At 39.5% G+C, this 22,860-nt stretch overlaps 1 protein-coding gene and 1 pseudogene across 1 annotated transcript; both read right to left on the bottom strand.

Annotated features, from left to right (window-relative positions):
* Positions 1-1,058: 1,058 nt before the first annotated feature.
* LOC124008327 (ladderlectin-like) lies at positions 1,059-6,152 on the bottom strand. The gene is made up of 7 exons (XM_046319495.1): positions 6,101-6,152; positions 4,718-4,783; positions 4,480-4,580; positions 2,867-3,043; positions 2,223-2,329; positions 1,445-1,495; positions 1,059-1,179 (listed from the first exon to the last, which is right to left on the bottom strand). Coding segments are annotated over exons 2-7 (495 nt in total). The 5' UTR covers positions 4,776-4,783; positions 6,101-6,152; the 3' UTR covers positions 1,059-1,178.
* A 7,208-nt stretch (positions 6,153-13,360) lies between these two features.
* The window catches only part of LOC124008317, a 43,164-nt pseudogene continuing 33,664 nt past the window's right edge, over positions 13,361-22,860 (bottom strand).

Below are 22,860 nucleotides of genomic sequence, written 5' to 3'. Positions count from 1 at the left end.
GTGAATCTAGCTACCGAGTCAGATTTGTAAAATGCTTTTCCGCGAAAGCATGAGAAGCTATTATCTGATAGCATGCACCCCAAAGTATTGGAACTTCATCTAAAACGACAGATTTTGCGTAGCCGGCGCTACCCAAAACGCAGAAATAAAATATAAAACATTCATTACCTTTGACGAGCTTCTTTCTTGGCACTCCTAGATGTCCCATAAACATCATTTTGGGTCTTTTTTCGATTAAATCGATCCATATATAAAGTGAAGTGGCGCATGGATATATTTTTCCATTTTCAGTGACCAGATTTTCCTGCACTTTTCGATGAAACGCACGTTCTGTTATAGTCACAGCCGTGATTTAACCAGTTTTAGAAACGTCAGAGTGTTTTCTATCCACACATACTAATCATATGCATATACTATATTCCTGGCATGAGTAGCAGGGCGCTGAAATGTTGTACGATTTTTAACAAAAAGCTGCAAAAATTCGCAGCCTCCTTAAGAGGTTTTTAAGGTTGCAGTGACACATGCATAACCTGAGCGGAAACCAGACTGTATACCAGAGAGAACACTATAGACATCAAGAGAGCCAGTCAGTTGATTATTGACACATTTTTTCTAGACGTTTGATAAACAGGGCAAAATAGAAATAGGCCTATAACAGTTAGAATCAGCTTGATCTCCCCCTTTAAATAAAGGACAAACCGTGGATGTCTTCCAAGCAATGGGAACCTCCCTAGAGAGAAGAGACAGGTTCAAAAGGTCAGCCGTGACACCAGATACATTAAGGTTGTGCCCAAGGGCTCAAGTGCATAGACAGATATTTCAACTTCTCATCTCAGGGATTCAAACTAGCAACCTTTGTGTTACTGGCCCAACTCTCTAACCGCTAGGCTACCTGAGATTCCTCTTGTTCCAGAGATGTATGTTGATGTATAAGATTGAGATTGACAGCCCAAGCTTCCAGAATGTATGTCCAGAAATGTATAATATGTCCAATCATTGTCCAGCAATGTTATGTTATGTCCACATTACAATGTATGTTACCCGTCTATCAAGAAGCCATCTTCGACCTCAAGACCCCATGTGAGCTTGCTAGAGATGCCGCGACACATGGACCAATTGGAGGCTTCATCCCCACTTGTGACGACAATGGACAATACACCCCTGAGCAATGTTGGGGCTCTACAGGTTAACATGCACACACACACACAGAAGCACACAGTAAATTCTCCAATTGAGTTGAACTTGACAAATTCAATATGTTACAGTAAAATGTGTAAATATATATTTAACAGGTTATTAACATGTCCATTTCTGGTAGGTTACTGTTGGTGTGTGAACAGTTCTGGACAGAAGATCCCGGGTACTGAGACTCGACCAGGCACTGCTATCAACTGCTAGCAACTGTTCCACCAAGGTATATACACACAAAAACACACAAACTCACTAAATCTTATTTCTTTGCAGCTGGTTCTGGATGTTGTTCATGTTGTTTTGTCTGTAATTGTAGATGAGGACGTAGATGAAAAGCGTTGGAACGAAGACGTTGAAGACTTGACAGTTGTCTTTGCTGTACTACAGGAACTAATTCACTTTCCATACAAATAAAATGAATCCAGAGATTAAACTGTTGATGTCTCTTGGTGTGATATGCTGAACAATTTATATGAACCTGTCAAATTAATCATTTACCTCCGATCGGATGTTTTCACTCACGAGACTCCCAGTTACACAATAAATGTTGCCCTATTTGTTTGGCACATTATGTTCAGAAATCCACAGGAAAGAGGCACGACAAATTCCAAATAGTTTCCGTAATGTCCACAGAAACATGGCAAACTTTTTTTATAACCAATCCTCAGGATAAAATATATAATCGATAATATCAACCGCAACGGTCTTGTTCAGTAGGAGAGGGAACGGCAATGTCTCCCCAAACTCTGTTGCGCGAGCACTTGACGGATGTTATTGTTCTGGCTCATTTTTCAAAATAAAACCCTGAAACTGGCTATCCTTTTCATCCAAGCTACTCAATACTGCCCCCTGCAGCCATAAGTTAAACATGTCATTTGCACCTTCAGTATCCTAAACATACTGTGTCATTTCACAGTATGTTTAGGTCTACCTTTACAAAGTTACACACAATGACAGTTATACACACAGAAGGAAAGTTCAATTAACTAGGAATAAGTTGAATTTGATGACTGATACTGAGTTTACTGTACCTCAAGTTGATATGAACACAAGACTCTCTGGCACCAGCACCAGGCCTTCCTTTAGCCCAGTTCTGGTGATCAAAGTCTGAGCCATCACTCCAGAACCACCACCTGTCCTGAGGGGGGTTTGAGAATAAAGATTAAATGTCATTCCTCTACCACCTGAAACCAAACAGTTAAATCTACCACTACTTCAAAACCCTCCAGCGTTAACATGTGTATAAAAGCCTCCTACTGAAGTAGAAATACATTGAAGTAATTTAGTAGATTCATCTAGAATGACTTACAGGATCAATTAGGTTAAGGGCGTTGCTCAAGGGCATGTCAGATTTCACGTATTGAACTCTGGGATTCAAACTAATAGCCTTGCCTTTATTGGCCCCATGGTCTCAATGACTAGGCTACCTGTCGCCTGGGTACTCTTGATATTTTATTAGGAACGTATTACAGTAGCTGTTAAATAGCAGCAGCTACGCTTCCTGGGGTCCACACAAAATGACAACTCAGACAGAACTACATTAATTATAGGTAGCCTAAATGCCACCACACACTATTTTTTTAACCAGGTTTTCTGTTCACTTGAGCAAGATGAGATGGAACGGAGTTCCTTGCAATAATGGCTCTATATATCACTGTAGGCTTAATGGTCCCACCTTAACAGAATAAAATCCACCAATCCAGGTAGGAGGGAAACCAACAGTCTTGACCAAGACCAACGCCTGTAGAAACTGGTCCTCCTCGGAGCTGTGCACAGATGCCAGGTTTGCGCCAAGGTACTTCACAACGTTGGGTACAGACACCGGTTGATCACCAAGGGACACACAGTACCGCTAGAGAAGAAAGTATTCATTTAACTAGGCAAGTCAGTTAAGAAAATTATTATCTACAGTAACAGCCAAGCAGTAGATGGGAACAAAGACATTTCATGTATTAGTCAGTCAGTCTTGCTGAGAATTTTGGCTTCTGGACTCTCAACCAAATATTGACCATCGCAACCAATTCCTTTTTAAAACTCTTAAAGATATTAGTTTATCTCAGTCTCAAGCCATGTCCTGTGGGTTCCAATATACAGGAGGCACAACTCTACATTAAAAATTAATATAGAAAATTCACATCTTAAACCTGTTGCGACTCTAGGGGCAGTATTTACATTTTTTGGAAAAAAACGTTCCCGTTTTAAACTGGATATTTTGTCAGGACAAGATGCTAGAATATGCATATACTTGACAGCTTAGGATAGAAAACACTGACGTTTCCAAAACTGTAAAGATATTGTCTGAGTATAACAGAACTGATGTTGCAGGCCCTGAGAAAAATCCAATCCGGAAGTGCCCCAGGTTTTGAAAGTGCTGCGTTCCAATGACTCCCTATTCAGCTGTGAATGTCCTATCAACGAGTTTACGCTCCCTACGTATTCCCCAAGGTGTCTACAGCATTGTGACGCATTTGTGACGCATTTGTTGAATAGCCGTAGGCGGCTATATTGCGTAAGTGGTCACATGGCTCCCAGGGTCACGTAAAATACAGAGGTAGCCATTACTCCAATCGGTCCTACTGAAAAACTAATTGTCCCGACGGATATATTATCCAATAGGTATTAGAAAAACACCTTGAGGATTGATTATAAACAAAGTTTGCCATGTTCCGGTCGATATTATGGAGCTAATTTGGAATATTTTCAGCCGTTTTCGTGACTGCAATTTCCAGGCGATTTCTTAGCCAAACGTGAACAACAAACGGAGCTATTTCGGCTTCAAAAATATTATTTTGGGAAAAAATGAACTTTGGCTATCTACCTGGGCGTCTCGTGAGTGAAAACATCCGAAGCTCATCAAAAGTTTACGATTTAATTTGATTGCTTTTCTGATTTCCGTGACCAAGTTACCTGCTGCTAGCTGGACAAAATGCTATGCTAGGCTATCAAAAAACTTACAAATGCTTGTCTAGCTTTGGCTGTAAAGCATATTTTGAAAATATGAGATGACAGGGTGATTAACAAAAGGCTAAACTGTCTCAATATATTTCATTTGTGATTTTCATGAATAGGAATATTTATGTCCGTTGCGTCATGCTAATTAGTTTGAGGCGAAGATTACGCTCCCGCATGCTTCTTGTGACTCCCAAACCCGCATCTTAAAGGGAAGTTCAGTATTTCACATCAGTCATGTGTTGCCGTTTAAGAAAGTAGCACCTTTAAGCTAATGTCAAAGAGCTAATTTCAACTACACTTCCCCTTCAAAGTCACAGTAGATGGTAACAGTGATACCTCTGCTTCAGGCCAGCTCCTTGTAGTCTTTACAAACATTAAACAGCGTGATCCATATTTGGTCCAACCGGAAGGACACAAGTCTTCTTCTAGCAATGAATCTGTAAGGAGAAGTTACATGTGGCTTTAAAGGCTAGTGGAGAATGATCTACAAATCACAGCTACAATATTTTGTGTTGTTCAGTCAGTCACTGCTACAAGAAATATACAGAACGAGTCAAGAAAAGTAGACTCTTACTTGCATCTCCCAGAGCAAAGGCAGCACTGAGAAGCAGAAGACTGGTCAACATGGTCATGGAGTCTCCTGAGAGAAACAGAGTGAAGCCATCGAAACCACAGATCAACTCCACATACAGTAGATTAGAACAGGAATATGTCTGCTTTCCGAAATGCCAACCTATTCCCTAAACAGGGCTGAGGATAATTTTTGGGCAGGTATTTCTCTACTCATACAGGAGTAGAGGCCTAGTTCCCAAATGTAGAAATGCCCTGCAACTTTGGCTATTGACAAAGGTGTCAGAAATCAGACATTATGGTTGAACCATAATCATTTCTGGTTATTTTATTATCCAACAAAAATAAAAGCACAGTACAAAAGGCTGGCAGGTAAGGCTCAGTGGCTTGTAACACCAGTAGTTAAGGCTCAGTGGCTTGTAACACCAGTAGGTAAGGCTTAGTGGCTTGTAACACCAGTAGGTAAGGCTCAGTGGCTTGTAACACCAGTAGGTAAGGCTCAGTGGCTTGTAACACCAGTAGGGAAGGCTTAGTGGCTTGTAACACCAGTAGGTAAGGCTCAGTGGCTTGTAACACCAGTAGTTAAGGCTCAGTGGCTTGTAACACCAGTAGGTAAGGCTTAGTGGCTTGTAACACCAGTAGGTAAGGCTCAGTGGCTTGTAACACCAGTAGTTAAGGCTCAGTGGCTTGTAACACCAGTAGTTAAGGCTTAGTGGCTTGTAACACCAGTAGGTAAGGCTTAGTGGCTTGTAACACCAGTAGGTAAGGTTTAGTGGCTTGTAACACCAGTAGTTAAGGCTCAGTGGCTTGTAACACCAGTAGTTAAGGCTCAGTGGCATGTAACACCAGTAGGTAAGGCTCAGTGGCTTGTAACACCAGTAGTTAAGGCTCAGTGGCTTGTAACACCAGTAGTTAAGGCTTAGTGGCTTGTAACACCAGTAGGTAAGGCTTAGTGGCTTGTAACACCAGTAGGTAAGGCTTAGTGGCTTGTAACACCAATAGGTAAGGTTTAGTGGCTTGTAACACCAGTAGTTAAGGCTCAGTGGCTTGTAACACCAGTAGTTAAGGCTCAGTGGCATGTAACACCAGTAGGTAAGGCTTAGTGGCATGTAACACTACTGGATTTCATAGTTTCTTGTTCAATGAGACAATACAAAAGGCAACCAATCAGGACAGTCTACAGGATTATAGATGTAAGACACATTCTGCAGGCAGGAACCATCATTATACCATGTCTCATCTCACTAGCTGTAACACTTCCCTTACAGTTAAATTAAAGGTCTAATACTGGGTCAGCTGCACCATAACAATACACATGATGAACAGGATATTACACCCCAATGCAGGAAGTTAAAACCCTGGAAAAGTTACAATAGCAGGAACTTACTTTAGCCAATCAACAACAGGAACAATAAAGGAACTGGGACACCACAAATGCTGAACAAACCAAGTAGAACAAGCTGCTTATATACCAGAAGAATGGAAGAGGAATACATTAACATACAGAATTAGATGAACAGATGTTGAAATCTCACTTTCTGAAGTCCTGCCTGTGAGTTGAGTTCTACCTCTCCCTTTGGCTGAGATTGAGTTCTACCTCTCCCTTTGGCTGAGATTGAGTTCTACCTCTCCCTTTGGCTGAGATTGAGTTCTACCTCTCCCTTTGGCTGAGATTGAGTTCTACCTCTCCCTTTGGCTGAGATTGAGTTCTATGATACCTTGGTGCAGATCTTCATCAGATGGCACTCACAGGACTTCATGTTACACAATAAATGTGTTTTGTTCAATAAAGTTCATCTTTATGTCCAAAAATCTCATTTTAGATTGATGTGTTATGTTCAGAAATGCATTGTCTCAGTTGGCAGAAAGATGGGTGGAAACAGAAGTCAAGAATGGAACAGAAAAGGGTTAAATTGTGGAAAATGAGTCTGATTAATCGTTGTTTGTTGGGGTAAGATGTGCTTTTTATTTTTTACTTTTATTATGCCCATTGCATGCATTTTTTAAATAATCAACTATAAAAATAAAATTGCAGGACAAGGACTATCGTGACTTTCAAGAGCGTTTGAATTGCTTCACCTTGCTCTTCTGGTAGGTTAGCAACAAAACATACGGTGAAAGTGCAGAAAGCCACATTAAATTACAGAAATACTCATAATAAACATTGATAACCTCTTTCAGCTATGGGGCACTATTTTTACGTTTGGAAAAATAACGTTCCCAAAGTAAACAGACTATTTCTCAGGCCCAGATGCTAGAATGTGCATATAATTGACATATTAGGATAGAAAACACTCTAAAGTTTCCAAAACTGTCAAAATAGTGTCTGTGAGTATAGCAGAACTTATATTGCAGGCGAAAACCTGAGGAAAATCAAACCAGGAAGTTGCTTCTATTTTGAAAGCTCCATGTTCCATAGCCTGCCTTCGCTCCATTTAAAGAGAAATCAACCAGATTCCTTTTCCCATCGCTTCCTCAATGTGTCAGTGGATAGCTGGGTGTTCGAATTAGATTTGCTGGCACAACTGAGTGGGGCAGCCATTGTCTCTCCCTCTCCTACTGAAAAAGACACTGTCGCGGTTGATATATTATTGATTATATATTTTCAAAACAACCTGAGGATTGATTATAAAAAATGTTTGACATGTTTCTGTGGACATTACGGATACTATTTGGAATTTTCATCTGCGTTGTCGTGACCGCTCAAGCCTGTGGATTTCTGAACATAACACGCCAAACAAATGGAGGTATTTTGAATATAAAATCATCTTCATGGAACAAAAGGAACATGTATTGTGTAACTGGGAGTCTCCTGAGTGAAAACATCTGAAGATCATCAAAGGTAAGCGATTCATTTGATTGCTTTTCTGATTTTCGTCACCAAGCTACTTTGATGCTAGGTGTTCATAATGTTTTGTCTAGTGATCGATAAACTTACACAAACACTTGGATTGCTTTCGCTGTAAAGCATATTTTCAAAATCTGACACGACAGGTGGATTAACAAAAAGATAAGCTGTGTTTTGCTATATTGCACTTGTGATTTCATGAATATAAATAGTTTTAGTAATTGTTTTTGAATGGGGACCTCTGCAATTCAGCGGTTGTTGATGAAAATGATCCCGCTAACGGGATGGGTTGCGTCAAGAACATAAAAGATACAAGTGTTATGCATGGAATTATAGATAAACTTCTCCTTAATGCAACTGCTGTGTCAGATTTCAAAAAGGCTTTATGGCGAAAGCACACCTTGCGATTATGTTAGGTCAGCACCTAGCCACTGAAAAACATAGTCATTTTCCAAAGAAGGAGAGGTCTCAGAATAGTCAGAAATAGCGTTATAAATATTCACTTAACTTTGATGGTCTTGATCGGAATGCACTCCCAGGAATCCCAGTTCCACCATAAATGTTTGTTTTGCTCGATAAAGTCCAACCCTAACCCTAACCCTAACCCTAATGTCCAAATCCCTCCTTTTTTCCCACACGCTTAGCCCAGTAATCCAAATGCTCAATGCTTGATCGCTTAGTTCCAACGAAAAGTTATATTACAGTTCGTATAAACATGTCAAACGATGTACAGAATCAATCTTTAGGACATTTTTATTTTAAATCTTCATTAATGTTTCAACCGGACAATTCCTTTGTCTTTAGAAATTAAAAGGCCACGGCCACTCGCATGATTTAGCTCATGGCATTCTGGCAGACACCTGACTCAAACAGCTCTCTCCCCCACTTTACAGTAGAAGCATCAAACAAGGTTCTAAACATCTAGTGGAAGCCTTAGGAAGTGCAATATGACCCCATATACACTGTATATTGGATAGGCAAAGAATTGAAAACCTACAAACCTCAGATTTCCCACTTCCTGGTTGGATTTAGGATTTTCCTCAGGTTTTTTCCTGCCATGTGAGTTCTGTTATACTCACAGACATCATTCAAACAGTTTTGGAAACGACAGAGTGTTTTCTATCCCATTTAACCAATTATATGCATATCCTAGGTTCTGGGCCTGAGTAGCAGGCAGTTTACTTTTGCCACGCTTTTCATCCAATATTCCGAATGCTGCCCCCTACCCTAGTGAAGTTAACTGACTTGTCTAGTAAAATGAAGGTTATCAACGATCAGCTGATATAGGTATTACTGCGATGTCGGAGCAAGAAACAAAAGCATTTCACTCCATCTGCTAAACACATGTTTGTGACCAAATTTGATTTGATTGCCCACCCTCTTTTCCCCGTGTCAATCACATCTTTAGAAGGATTGCAGAGGGGGCAGATAGAGTGAGATACAGAGTAGAACCTAAAGACCTAAAGAACTGAGAAAGTGACCTACTATATCGTTAAAACAATTGTGACGAAATGGGGGGTGGGGGGGATCAGAGCACCTGCCACCTGAAAAGGTCTGTGCACGGTTTGTATCTGACAGCTTAGAAGGCCGAGTCTCTTGTGTTTTTTTTTGCAGTACATGCAACACTTCTGTTAAGTCTGAATGCGACCCACTCATATAAGTCAGATATTACATGAACTGTGTACTTGATGCCATTTGTATTTGACAAGTTCCAGGTAGAACATACAGGAATCTGATTAAATTCTTATACATCTTGTTAACCCCCCAACGTACAGATCTAGAATCAGCGTCCCCTCCCCCAATCCTAACCTTAACCATTAGTGGGGGAAATTCAAAACTGACCCCAGATCAGCGTCTATGGGCTAGGTAACTGACTAGGTGTCCCCCCCCCTGTCCCTTTCCCAGTCATGTCAAGGTTTCAGGGTTCTTTGCATCATCTCTGCTTCCATCTAGTGGTTGTTGTGAACAGGTTTGTGACTGAACAGTCAAATCACACACGCAGACACTCGCAACACAACGTCTTGAATCACTGCTTTATTTCTGTGTCACGTTAGTACCGAGAAAACAAGGGTTGAAGGTCAAGGTCAACAAGGAACTGATGTCGTCACTGGTGGACGACCCTGGTCCTGTGCAGAGTTTAGTGCCATCCCAGCACTAACTAACAGACTGGCTACGGCTGATCAACTAATCATCAAACCTTGACTATAGCTGTTAACGGGTATGTTAGTGCTGGGTTGGAACTAATCCCTGCACCCCATGTGGGTCCCATGGACCAGGATTAAGAACAGTGATCGAAACCATTATATATATATATAATGTTACATAGGGTTGTCTCCCAAATGGCACCCTATTCCCTATATAGTGCACAACATTCAACATAGGGCTCTGGTCAACAGTAGTGCACTCCGGAAGGGATAGGTCAACAGTAGTGCACTACGTAGGGGATAGGTCAACACTAGTGCACTACGAAAGGGATAGGTCAACAGTAGTGCACTACGAAAGGGATAGGTCAACAGTAGTGCACTCCGGAGGGGATAGGTCAACAGTAGTGCACTACATAGGGCTTTGGTCAACACTAGTGAACTACGTAGGGGATAGGGTGCTATGTAAGGGGCAGACAGAGTGAGATCAGAGTAGAACTTAAAGACCTAAACTGAGAAAGTGACCTACTATATCGTTAAAACAATTAGAAAATAACACGACAACTATGGGAAAAGAACATTCCTGTTAAATGGCAGCATGAATGAAAGTAAGGCTGTGTAACTAATGAAAACATGAATGGATGTAAGGCTGTGTAACTAATGAAAACATGAATGAATGTAAGGCTGTGTAACTAATGAAAACATGAATGAATGTAAGGCTGTGTAACTAATGAAAACATGAATGAAAGTAAGGCTGTGTAACTAATGAAAACATGAATGAATGTAAGGCTGTGTAACTAATGAAAACATGAATGAATGTAAGGCTGTGTAACTAATGAAAACATGAATGAATGTAAGGCTGTGTAACTAATGAAAACATGAATGAAAGTAAGGCTGTGTAACTAATGAAAACATGAATGAATGTAAGGCTGTGTAACTAATGAAAACATGAATGAATGTAAGGCTGTGTAACTAATGAAAACATGAATGAATGTAAGGCTGTGTAACTAATGGAAACATGAATGAATGTAAGGCTGTGTAACTAATGAAAACATGAATGAAAGTAAGGCTGTGTAACTAATGAAAACATGAATGAATGTAAGGCTGTGTAACTAATGGAAACATGAATGAATGTAAGGCTGTGTAACTAATGGATGAACGTAAGGCTGTGTAACTAATGAAAACATGAATGAATGTAAGGCTGTGTAACTAATGAAAACATGAATGAATGTAAGGCTGTGTAACTAATGGAAAACATGAATGAATGTAAGGCTGTGTAACTATTGAAAACATGAATGAATGTAAGGCTGTGTAACTAATGAAAACATTAATGAATGTAAGGCTGTCTAATGAAAACATGAATGAAAGTAAGGCTGTGTAACTAATGAAAACATGAATGAAAGTAAGGCTGTGTAACTAATGAAAACATGAATGAATGTAAGGCTGTGTAACTAATGGATGAATGTAAGGCTGTGTAACTAATGGATGAATGTAAGGCTGTGTAACTAATGGATGAATGTAAGGCTGTGTAACTAATGGATGAATGTAAGGCTGTGTAACTAATGGATGAATGTAACTAATGGATGAATGTAAGGCTGTGTAACTAATGGATGAACGTAAGGCTGTGTAACTAATGGATGAACGTAAGGCTGTGTAACTAATGGATGAATGTAAGGCTGTGTAACTAATGGATGAACGTAAGGCTGTGTAACTAATGGAAACATGAATGAATGTAAGGCTGTGTAACTAATGGATGAATGTAAGGCTGTGTAACTAATGGATGAAAGTAAGGCTGTGTAACTATTGAAAACATGAATGAAAGTAAGGCTGTGTAACTAATGAAAACATGAATGAATGTAAGGCTGTGTAACTAATGGAAAACATGAATGAATGTAAGGCTGTGTAACTAATGGATGAATGTAAGGCTGTGTAACTAATGGATGAACGTAAGGCTGTGTGTGTGAAATAATGAGATGAAGAAGTCGGTTCATTCCTTCGTCTGTGCATTCTGTTCTCTGAAACAAATTATCGTCACGAAAGACATTTGTAAAACAATCTGCACAAACGTCGTCCATCGCAGATGAGCAAAATTTGATTTGAACATGACACCATAATGAATATAAATAAAATAGAAAACTTGATAATGCATTTAGGCTATAAATAGAAGAACAACATCTACAATAGGTACTATAGTAGTATTCAGATGATTTACATGAAAACGACATGTACAATGGGTACTATAGTAGTATTCAAATGATTTACATGAAAACAACATGTACAATGGGTACTATAGTAGTATTCAAATGATTTACATGAAATCAACATGTACAATAGGTACTATAGTAGTATTCAAATGATTTACATGAAATCAACATGTACAATAGGTACTATAGTAGTATTCAGATGATTTACATGAAAACGACATGTACAATGGGTACTATAGTAGTATTCAAATGATTTACATGAAATCAACATGTACAATAGGTACTATAGTAGTATTCAAATGATTTACATGAAATCAACATGTACAATAGGTACTATAGTAGTATTCAGATGATTTACAAGAAAACAACATGTACAACAGGTACTATAGTAGTATTCAGATGATTTACATGAAAACGACATGTACAATGGGTACTATAGTGGTATTCAGATGATTTACATGAAAACGACATGTACAATGGGTACTATAGTAGTATTCAGATGATTTACATGAAAATCAACATGTACAACAGGTACTATAGTAGTATTCAGATGATTTACATGAAAACGACATGTACAATAGGTACTATAGTAGTATTCAGATGATTTACATGAAAACGACATGTACAATAGGTACTATAGTAGTATTCAGATGATTTACATGAAAACAACATGTACAATAGGTACTATAGTAGTATTCAGATGATTTACAAGAAAACAACATGTACAATGGGTACTATAGTAGTATTCAGATGATTTACATGAAAACGACATGTACAATGGGTACTATAGTAGTATTCAGATGATTTACATGAAAACGACATGTACAATGGGTACTATAGTGGTATTCAGATGATTTACATGAAAACAACATGTACAATGGGTACTATAGTAGTATTCAGATGATTTACATGAAAACGACATGTACAATGGGTACTATAGTGGTATTCAGATGATTTACATGAAAACGACATGTACAACGGGTACTATAGTAGTATTCCTAATGATTTACATGAAAACATAAATACATATATACATATATTATTCCATAATACATACATAAATAGCATTATAAACACCCCAAAATTATTAGTTTTAATTTATGTTTTATTGTTACATACACCATAGTAGTATGATAGGTCCAGTGTAATATGTTGTTTTACCGGGTCAGACATAGTAGTATGATAGGTGTTGTTTAACAGGGTCAGACATAGTAGTATGAAAGGTGTTGTTTTACAAGGTCAGCCCATAGTAGTATGATAGGTGTTGTTTAACAGGGTCAGACATAGTAGTATGATAGGTGTTGTTTTACAAGGTCAGCCCATAGTAGTATGATAGGTGTTGTTTTACAGGGTCAGACATAGTAGTATGATAGGTGTTGTTTTACAGGGTCAGCCCATAGTAGTATGATAGGTGTTGTTTTACAGGGTCAGTCATAGTAGTATGATAGGTGTTGTTTTACAGGGTCAGTCATAGTAGTATGATAGGTGTTGTTTTACCGGGTCAGCCCATAGTAGTGTGATAGGTGTTGTTTTACAGGGTCAGTCATAGTAGTATGATAGGTGTTGTTTTACAGGATCTTCCCATAGTAGTACTGCGCCCCAGGAATAAAAAAACCCAAATAATAAATAATAACATAAATACATTCAGAATGTGAACCGAAATGTTCTTCAGAATTGTTGGGGTCACTTCCTATAAGTGTTGGAAATGTAGGGTAGACATTTGTTTGATAGTCAGTATCCTACATAGCACCCAATGTCGTGCCTAACTTCGACCAAGGTCCATAGGGCTCTGGGAAACAGGGTTCCATTTGGCACACAACCCCCTGATTCCTCGTCCAATCCTTCCCATTAGCCTACAGATGTTACAGTATTCTATATTGATTTACCTTTATTTAACGAGGCAAGTCAGTTAATTAAGAACCAATTCTTATTTTCAATGACGGCCTAGGAACAGTGGGGTTAACTGCCTTGTTCAGGGGCAGAACAGACAGATTTTTACCTTGTCAGAGCAGGGATTCGATTTTTGCAACCTTTCGATGACTAGTCCAACGCTCTAGCCACTAGGCTACCCCATGGTATGGATACAGGTTTGAAAAGTGCTTTTCATTTTCCCATATTTCCATGCAGACTTTCCAGAAATCCAAGTTATAAAATTATAGGATTTCCTGCATATTCCTTCCTGATTCCGGGAATCTTACAACCAGGATTTCTGGAAAACCTGCATTGAATTTTCGGGAACTTACTGGAATTTTGGAACTCTGAATATGATTCTAAATATGATCTGAATATGATTCTAACAGAACACTTTTGGATCATAACAGATAGATGCCGAAAAGCAGTCAATGGAACGCAGATGTTCCGCAGATATTTGTCAAATCCATCATGATGTATGTATTGTAAGAGGCCCACAATGTGGTTACTGAAGTCCAAAATGGATATATTTGTCTGTTTTTTGCTGCATGATATATGGAAGTTGTCCCTATTTAGATTTAAGAAATGACTGCTAAATGTGAACTCCCGTTCGTATAAGCTGGTTAGCATCGTTAGCATACAGAAATTGGTGGTGGAAGTTTTTTTTAACTGTAATGCGGTTGATTGGTAATGATGACGTGTTGGGGTTGACTTCCATACAAGCATTATACTCTGATTTGTACCTCAACATACCGTGAAATACAAATGTTAACAATAGCCTAAATGTAGGCTAATTCTGCTGGGGGGCAATGAAGAGATTCGGGATCTTTCCCCCATGACCGTTTCCATGGCAATTCCATTGTTTTGGTTGAGTTCTGTTGAGATCTATTGATACAGTGACTAAAAACAAAAAGCATGCTTCTAGAATACTATGTTTTTTCTTCTTCTAGAAAACAGTGGAATTGTTCTAGAATACTCTGGTATTCCGTTATGAGTGATATATTACTGTACTGACAAGCAACAGCAAACTTGATCATAAAGATACTCATTTGGAATCCTTAACAAGAACATTATTAATCAAATATTAAGGGCTCAATTCATGAAGGTCTACGCTATAGCGTAATAGAAAATCAAAGGCAATGTTCCCGCATTCCCGGAGACTGCATTCACGGTTCAATCGGAAATGACCTTTGAATTTAAATCGTGCTGAGCCCTACTTCTAAAATTGTATATATTTTTTTTATTTTTGCTAATGAGAGGGTGAAAACAGCATTGATGAGAGTTAGTTTGCAAATGGTTATTGATCAGTATTAATAATAAGGATAAGTCCCAAATATATATACTCTTCCATGTTATCTTTCAACTGTGTCCGTCTCCCAAATAGCACTTTGTTCCCTACGTAGTGCACTACATAGTGCACTACGTAGGGAAGCAATTTGGAAAGCACACAGTATTTTCTTTTCTTCTGAATAATGGTATTGGTTGAATAAATACCTCATCCAAGTGTAAAGTCGCAAGTTGCCTTTTAGCTCAATCAATCAAATCAACCAATCATCAATAATGAATGAATTGATTGATTTAATAAGATATCTGTGGAGTGTTAGAATAACCATAGCCACGTTCTTGAACATTACTGAGCATTCCTTATTGATTTTGCAGACAACGATACTCAAACGAACCATAAATAGTATTATTCTATAGAACATACATTCAGTATCGTTCTCTAGAACCCATACAAACAATTTGTATCGTTCACTAGAACCCATACGAACAATTTGTATCGTTCTCTAGAACCCATACGAACAATTTGTATCGTTCTCTAGAACCCATACGAACAATTTGTATCGTTCTCTAGAACCCATACGAACTATTTGTATCATTCTCTAGAACCCATACGAACAATTTGTATCGTTCTCTAGAACCCATACGAACAATTTGTATCATTCTCTAGAACACATACGAACAATTTGTATCATTCTCTAGAACCCATATGAACAATTTGTATCATTCTCTAGAACACATACGAACAATTTGTATCATTCTCTAGAACCCATATGAACAATTTGTATCATTCTCTAGAACACATACGAACAATTTGTATCGTTCTCTAGAACACATACGAACAATTGGTATCGTTCTCTAGAACCCATACGAACAATTTTTATCGTTCTCTAGAACCCATATGAACAATTTGTATCGTTCTCTAGAACACATACGAACAATTGGTATCGTTCTCTAGAACCAATACGAACAATTTTTATCGTTCTCTAGAACCCATATGAACAATTTGTATCGTTCTCTAGAACACATACGAACAATTTGTATCGTTCTCTAGAACACATACGAACAATTTGTATCGTTCTCTTGAACACATACGAACAATTTGTATATTGTTCTGTAGATTCCATAGGTTTAAGAACAGATAAACAGGTTGAGATTAGTTTGATATTGAGTCAGATTAACAGGTTGAGATTAGTTTGATATTGAGTCAGATTAACAGGTTGAGACTAATTTGATATTGAGTCAGATTAACAGGTTGAGACTAATTTGATATTGAGTCAGATTAACAGGTTGAGATTAGTTTGATATTGAGTCAGATTAACAGGTTGAGACTAATTTGATATTGAGTCAGATTACCACGTTTCCACGGTGGGATGGGGAGCTGTGACATCATTTTGGCAAGCCGAGGGCTAGGTCTCAGGACCAATGCTCTCACTGTGCAGCTCTGGCCAATAATAAGGCAGATGAGTGACGTGTCGTCAGTGCAAAGAGAGGAGCAGATTTGATTGGTCGTCATTTAAGTTCACACCAGGAAGTGGTAGACCTTGAAACGGTGATTCTGTCCATCCATCTCTCCATCTCTCTTCTCCCTCCATCCATTCTCCCATACCTCCCTCCCTCTATTACTGTAGGTATCTGTAGACCTTGAAGCAGTGGTTCTGTCCATCCATCTCTCCATCTCTCTTCTCCCTCCATCCATTCTCCCATACCTCCCTCCCTCTATTACTGTAGGTATTTGTAGACCTTGAAGCAGTGGTTCTGTCCATCCATCTCTCCATCTCTCTTCTCACTCCCTCTATTACTGTAAGTATATGTCGACCTTGAAACAGTGGTTCTGTCCATCCATCTCTCCATCTCTCTTCCCACTCCCTCTATTACTGTAGGTATCTGTAGACCTTGAAGCAGTGGTTTCCAGAGTCGGCCACCACCACATGTCCATCAGAGGTGAGAGCCAGACCCTGAGGTCCGTAGAGAGGGTCAGCTGATGTGTTGATATAGGACAGGAAGGAGCCACTACCGTCAAACACCTGGAGAGGAGAGGGGGAGGATACTTATGTCAATTAACACCTGGAGAGGAGAGGGGGAGGATACTTATGTCAATTAACACCTGGAGGGGAGGATACTTATGTCAATTAACACCTGGAGAGGAGAGGGGGAGGATACTTATGTCAATTAACACCTGGAGAGGAGAGGGGAGGATACTTATGTAAATTAACATCTGGAGAGGAGAGGGGAGGATACTTATGTAAATTAACATCTGGAGAGGAGAGGGGAGGATACTTATGTAAATTAACACCTGGAGAGGAGAGGGGAGGATACGTATGTAAATTAACATCTGGAGAGGAGAGGGGGAGGATACGTATGTAAATTAACACCTGGAGAGGAGAGGGGAGGATACGTATGTATATTAACATCTGGAGAGGAGAGGGGAGGATACTTATGTAAATTAACATCTGGAGAGGAGAGGGGGAGGATACTTATGTAAATTAACATCTGGAGAGGAGAGGGGGAGGATACTTATGTAAATTAACATCTGGAGAGGAGAGGGGGAGGATACTTATGTAAATTAACATCTGGAGAGGAGAGGGGAGGATACTTATGTAAATTAACATCTGGAGAGGAGAGGGGAGGATATTTATGTAAATTAACATCTGGAGAGGAGAGGGGGAGGATACTTATGTCAATTAACACCTGGAGAGGAGAGGGGAGGATACTTATGTCAATTAACATCTGGAGAGGAGAGGGGAGGATACTTATTTAAATTAACACCTTGTGAGGAGAGGGGAGGGTACTTATGTCAATTAACACCTGGAGAGGAGAGGGGAGGGTACTTATGTAAATTAACACCTGGAGAGGAGAGGGAGGGTACTTATGTCAATTAACACTTGGAGAGGGGGAGGATACTTATGTAAATTAACACTTGGAGAGGGGAGGATACTTATGTAAATTAACACCTGAAGAGAGGGGGGAGGATACTTATGTAAATTAACACCTGAAGAGGAGAGGGGAGGATACTTATGTCAATTAACACCTGGAGAGGAGAGAGGAGGATACTTATGTAAATTAACACTTGGAGAGGGGAGGATACTTATGTAAATTAACACCTGAAGAGAGGGGGAGGATACTTATGTAAATTAACACCTGGAGAGGAGAGGGGAGGATACTTATGTCAATTAACACCTGGAGAGGAGAGGGGGAGGATACTTATGTCAATTAACACTTGGAGAAGAGAGAGAGGAGGATACTTATGTAAATTAACACCTGGAGAAGAGAGGGGAGGATACTTATGTAAATTAACACTTGGAGAGGAGAGGGGGAGGATACTTATGTAAATTAACACTTGGAGAAGAGAGAGGGGAGGATACTTATGTCTATTAACACCTGGAGAGGAGAGAGGGGAGGATACTTATGTCAATTAACACCTGGAGAGGAGAGGGGGAGGATACGTATGTAAATTAACATCTGGAGAGGAGAGGGGGAGGATACGTATGTAAATTAACACCTGGAGAGGAGAGGGGGAGGATACGTATGTATATTAACATCTGGAGAGGAGAGGGGGAGGATACTTATGTAAATTAACATCTGGAGAGGAGAGGGGAGGATACTTATGTAAATTAACATCTGGAGAGGAGAGGGGAGGATACTTATGTAAATTAACATCTGGAGAGGAGAGGGGAGGATACTTATGTAAATTAACATCTGGAGAGGAGAGGGGAGGATACTTATGTAAATTAACATCTGGAGAGGAGAGGGGAGGATATTTATGTAAATTAACATCTGGAGAGGAGAGGGGGAGGATACTTATGTCAATTAACACCTGGAGAGGAGAGGGGGAGGATACTTATGTCAATTAACATCTGGAGAGGAGAGGGGAGGATACTTATTTAAATTAACACCTTGTGAGGAGAGGGGGAGGGTACTTATGTCAATTTAACACCTGGAGAGGAGAGGGGAGGGTACTTATGTAAATTAACACCTGGAGAGGAGAGGGGAGGGTACTTATGTCAATTAACACTTGGAGAGGGGGGAGGATACTTATGTAAATTAACACTTGGAGAGGGGAGGATACTTATGTAAATTAACACCTGAAGAGAGGGGGGAGGATACTTATGTAAATTAACACCTGAAGAGGAGAGGGGAGGATACTTATGTCAATTAACACCTGGAGAGGAGAGAGGAGGATACTTATGTAAATTAACACTTGGAGAGGGGAGGATACTTATGTAAATTAACACCTGAAGAGAGGGGGGGAGGATACTTATGTAAATTAACACCTGGAGAGGAGAGGGGGAGGATACTTATGTCAATTAACACCTGGAGAGGAGAGGGGGAGGATACTTATGTCAATTAACACTTGGAGAAGAGAGAGAGGAGGATACTTATGTAAATTAACACCTGGAGAAGAGAGGGGAGGATACTTATGTAAATTAACACTTGGAGAGGAGAGGGGGAGGATACTTATGTAAATTAACACTTGGAGAAGAGAGAGGGGAGGATACTTATGTCTATTAACACCTGGAGAGGAGAGAGGGGAGGATACTTATGTCAATTAACACCTGGAGAGGAGAGAGGGGAGGATACTTATGTCAATTAACACCTGGATAGGAGAGGGGGAGGATACTTATGTCAATTAACACCTGGAGAGGAGAGAGGGGAGGATACTTATGTCAATTAACACCTGGAGAGGAGAGAGGGGAGGATACTTATGTCAATTAACACCTGGAGAGGAGAGGGGGGAGGATACTTATGTCAATTAACACCTGGAGAGGAGAGGGGGAGGATACTTATGTCAATTAACACCTGGAGAGGAGAGGGGGAAGATACTTATGTCAATTAACACCTGGAGAGGAGAGGGGGAGGATACTTATGTCAATTAACACCTGGAGAGGAGAGAGGGGAGGATACTTATGTCAATTAACACCTGGAGAGGAGAGAGGGGAGGATACTTATGTCAATTAACACCTGGAGAGGAGAGGGGGAGGATACTTATGTCAATTAACACCTGGAGAGGAGAGGGGGAGGATACTTTTGTCAATTAACACCTGGAGAGGAGAGAGGGGAGGATACTTATGTCAATTAACACCTGGAGAGGAGAGAGGGGAGGATACTTATGTCAATTAACACCTGGAGAGGAGAGGGGGAGGATACTTATGTCAATTAACACCTGGAGAGGAGAGAGGGGAGGATACTTATGTCAATTAACACCTGGAGAGGAGAGGGGGAGGATACTTATGTCAATTAACACCTGGAGAGGAGAGGGGGAGGATAGAATGATGAAAATACTTTTTGAATGTTGATATCTGTGTAAGAATTATGAAGATAAAGTATTCTCAAAAGTATTTTTTTAAGTATTCTGAATGAATGATATTTTTTCTAAAGTATCTGAAAACAATACTGTACCTGTATTTGAATACTTTTGTACCTGTCTTCAGAAAGTGCACCAATTGGAAGATAGGTAAAAATATAAAAAGGCCGACATTAAATATCCCTTTGAGCATGGTGAAGTTATTAATTACACATTGGATGGTGTATCAATACACCCAGTCACTACAAAGATACAGGCGTCCTTCCTAACTCAGTTGCCGGAGAGGAAGGAAACCGCTCAGGGATTTCACCATGAGGCCAATGGTGACTTTAAAACAGTTACAGAGTTTAGGAGAAAACTGAGGATGGATCAACAACATTGTAGTTACTCCACAATACTAACCTAAATGACAGAGTGAAAAGAAGGAAGTCTGTACAGAATAAAAAATATTCCAAAACATTCATCCTGTTTGCAACAAGGCTGTAAATACGGCAAAACATAAAGAAAATAACTTTATATCCTGAATACAAAGTGTCATGATTGGGGCAAATCCAACACAACACATTACTGAGTAAAACTCTCCATATGTACAAGCATGGCGGTGGCTGCATCATGTTATGGGTATGCTTGTAATCGTTTAGGACTGGGGAGTTTTTGGGGATTGATTTTTTTTTTTTACAAAATGGAGATAAGCAGATGCAAAATCCTAGAGGAACACCTGGTTCAGTCTGCTTTCCACTAGACACTGGGAGACTAAATCACCTTCCAGCAAAACCATAACCTAAAACACAAGACCAAATCTACACTGAAGTTGCTTACCAAGTAGACAGTGAATGTTCCAAGTTACAGCTTCGACTTAAATCTGAGTGACAATCTATGACTTCAAATCTAGCAATGATCAACAACCACTTTGACAGAGTTTGGAGAACTTTAAAAAATAATCCAGGTGTGGAAAGCTCTTAGAGACTTACCCAGAAAGACTCACAGCTCTTAGAGACTTACCCAGAAAGACTCACAGCTCTTAGAGACTTACCCAGAAAGACTCACAGCTCTTAGAGACTTACCCAGAAAGACTCCCAGCTCTTAGAGACTTACCCAGAAAGACTCCCAGCTCTTAGAGACTTACCCAGAAAGACTCACAGCTCTTAGAGACTTACCCAGAAAGACTCACAGCTCTTAGAGACGTACCCAGAAAGACTCACAGCTCTTAGAGACGTACCCAGAAAGACTCCCAGCTCTTAGAGACTTACCCAGAAAGACTCACAGCTCTTAGAGACTTACCCAGAAACACTCACAGCTCTTAGACTTACCCAGAAAGACTCACAGCTCTTAGAGACTTACCCAGAAAGACTCACAGCTCTTAGAGACTTACCCAGAAGCACTCACAGCTCTTAGAGACTTACCCAGAAAGACTCACAGCTCTTAGAGACTTACCCAGAAAGACTCACAGCTCTTAGAGACTTACCCAGAAAGACTCACAGCTCTTAGAGACTTACCCAGAAAGACTCACAGCTCTTAGAGACTTACCCAGAAGCACTCATAGCTCTTAGAGACTTACCCAGAAACACTCACAGCTGTAACCGCTGTATTGACTCAGGGGTGTGAATAATTATGTCAATAAATTATTTCTGTACTTAATTTTCAGTAAATTTGCAAACATTTCTAAAACTATGTTTTCACTTTGTCATTATGGGGTATTGTGATGTCATTATGGGGTATTGTGATGTCATTATGGGGTATTGTGATGTCATTATGGGGTATTGTGATGTCATTATGGGGTATTGTGATGTCATTATGGGGTATTGTGTATAAGATGGGAAAACATATATTTATGGATTAATTTAAAGGATATGAACACTTTCTGAATGCACTGAGTGGCACAGCGGTCTAAGGCACTGCATCTCAGTGCAAGAGAAGTCACTACAGTGGTTCAAATCCAGGCTGTATCACATCCAGCCGTGATTGGGAGTCCAATAGGGCAGAGCACAATTGTCCGGGGTAGGCTGTCATTGTAAATTAGAATTTGTTCATAACTAACTTGCCTGGTTAAATAAATTACATAATAATATAATAAATTAATAATAATATAATAAATTACATAATAATATAATAAATTAATAATAATATAATAAATTAATAATAATAAATAAATAATAATAATAAATAAATAAATTATAAATTATAATATCTGTGGCTGTTGTGGATGTGGCATTCTCTCAGCCAACTTCACCTGGAATTCTTTTCCAACAGTCTTGAAGAAGTTCCCAAATATTCTGAGCACTTGTTGGCTGTTTTTCCTTCACTCTGCGGTCCAACTCATCCCAAAACATCTCAATTGGGTTGAGTGTTGAGGTTCGGTGATTGTGGAGGCCAGGTCATCTGTTGCAGCACTCCATCACTCTCCTTTTTGGGCAAATAGCCCTTACACAGCCTGGAGGTGTGTTGGGTCCTGTTGAA

This window comes from Oncorhynchus gorbuscha, linkage group LG21, assembly GCF_021184085.1.
Source record: "Oncorhynchus gorbuscha isolate QuinsamMale2020 ecotype Even-year linkage group LG21, OgorEven_v1.0, whole genome shotgun sequence".
Classification (NCBI taxonomy): Eukaryota; Metazoa; Chordata; class Actinopteri; order Salmoniformes; family Salmonidae; genus Oncorhynchus; species Oncorhynchus gorbuscha.
The sequence above is the reverse complement of the archived record's forward strand: the minus strand, read 5'-3'. Positions and strand labels throughout refer to the sequence as shown.

Excerpts from the sequence above, each read along its gene's own strand:
- LOC124008327 (XM_046319495.1), bottom strand. The coding sequence starts at position 4,775 with ATGACCATGTTGACCAGTCTTCTGCTTCTCAGTGCTGCCTTTGCTCTG. Across the intron at positions 4,581-4,717 it reads CTTTGCTCTGGGAGATGCAA|ATTCATTGCTAGAAGAAGAC; the intron begins GTAAGAGTCTAC and ends TTCTCCTTACAG. Across the intron at positions 1,496-2,222 it reads TGTGTTCATATCAACTTGAG|ACAAAACAACATGAACAACA; the intron begins GTACAGTAAACT and ends CTACAATTACAG.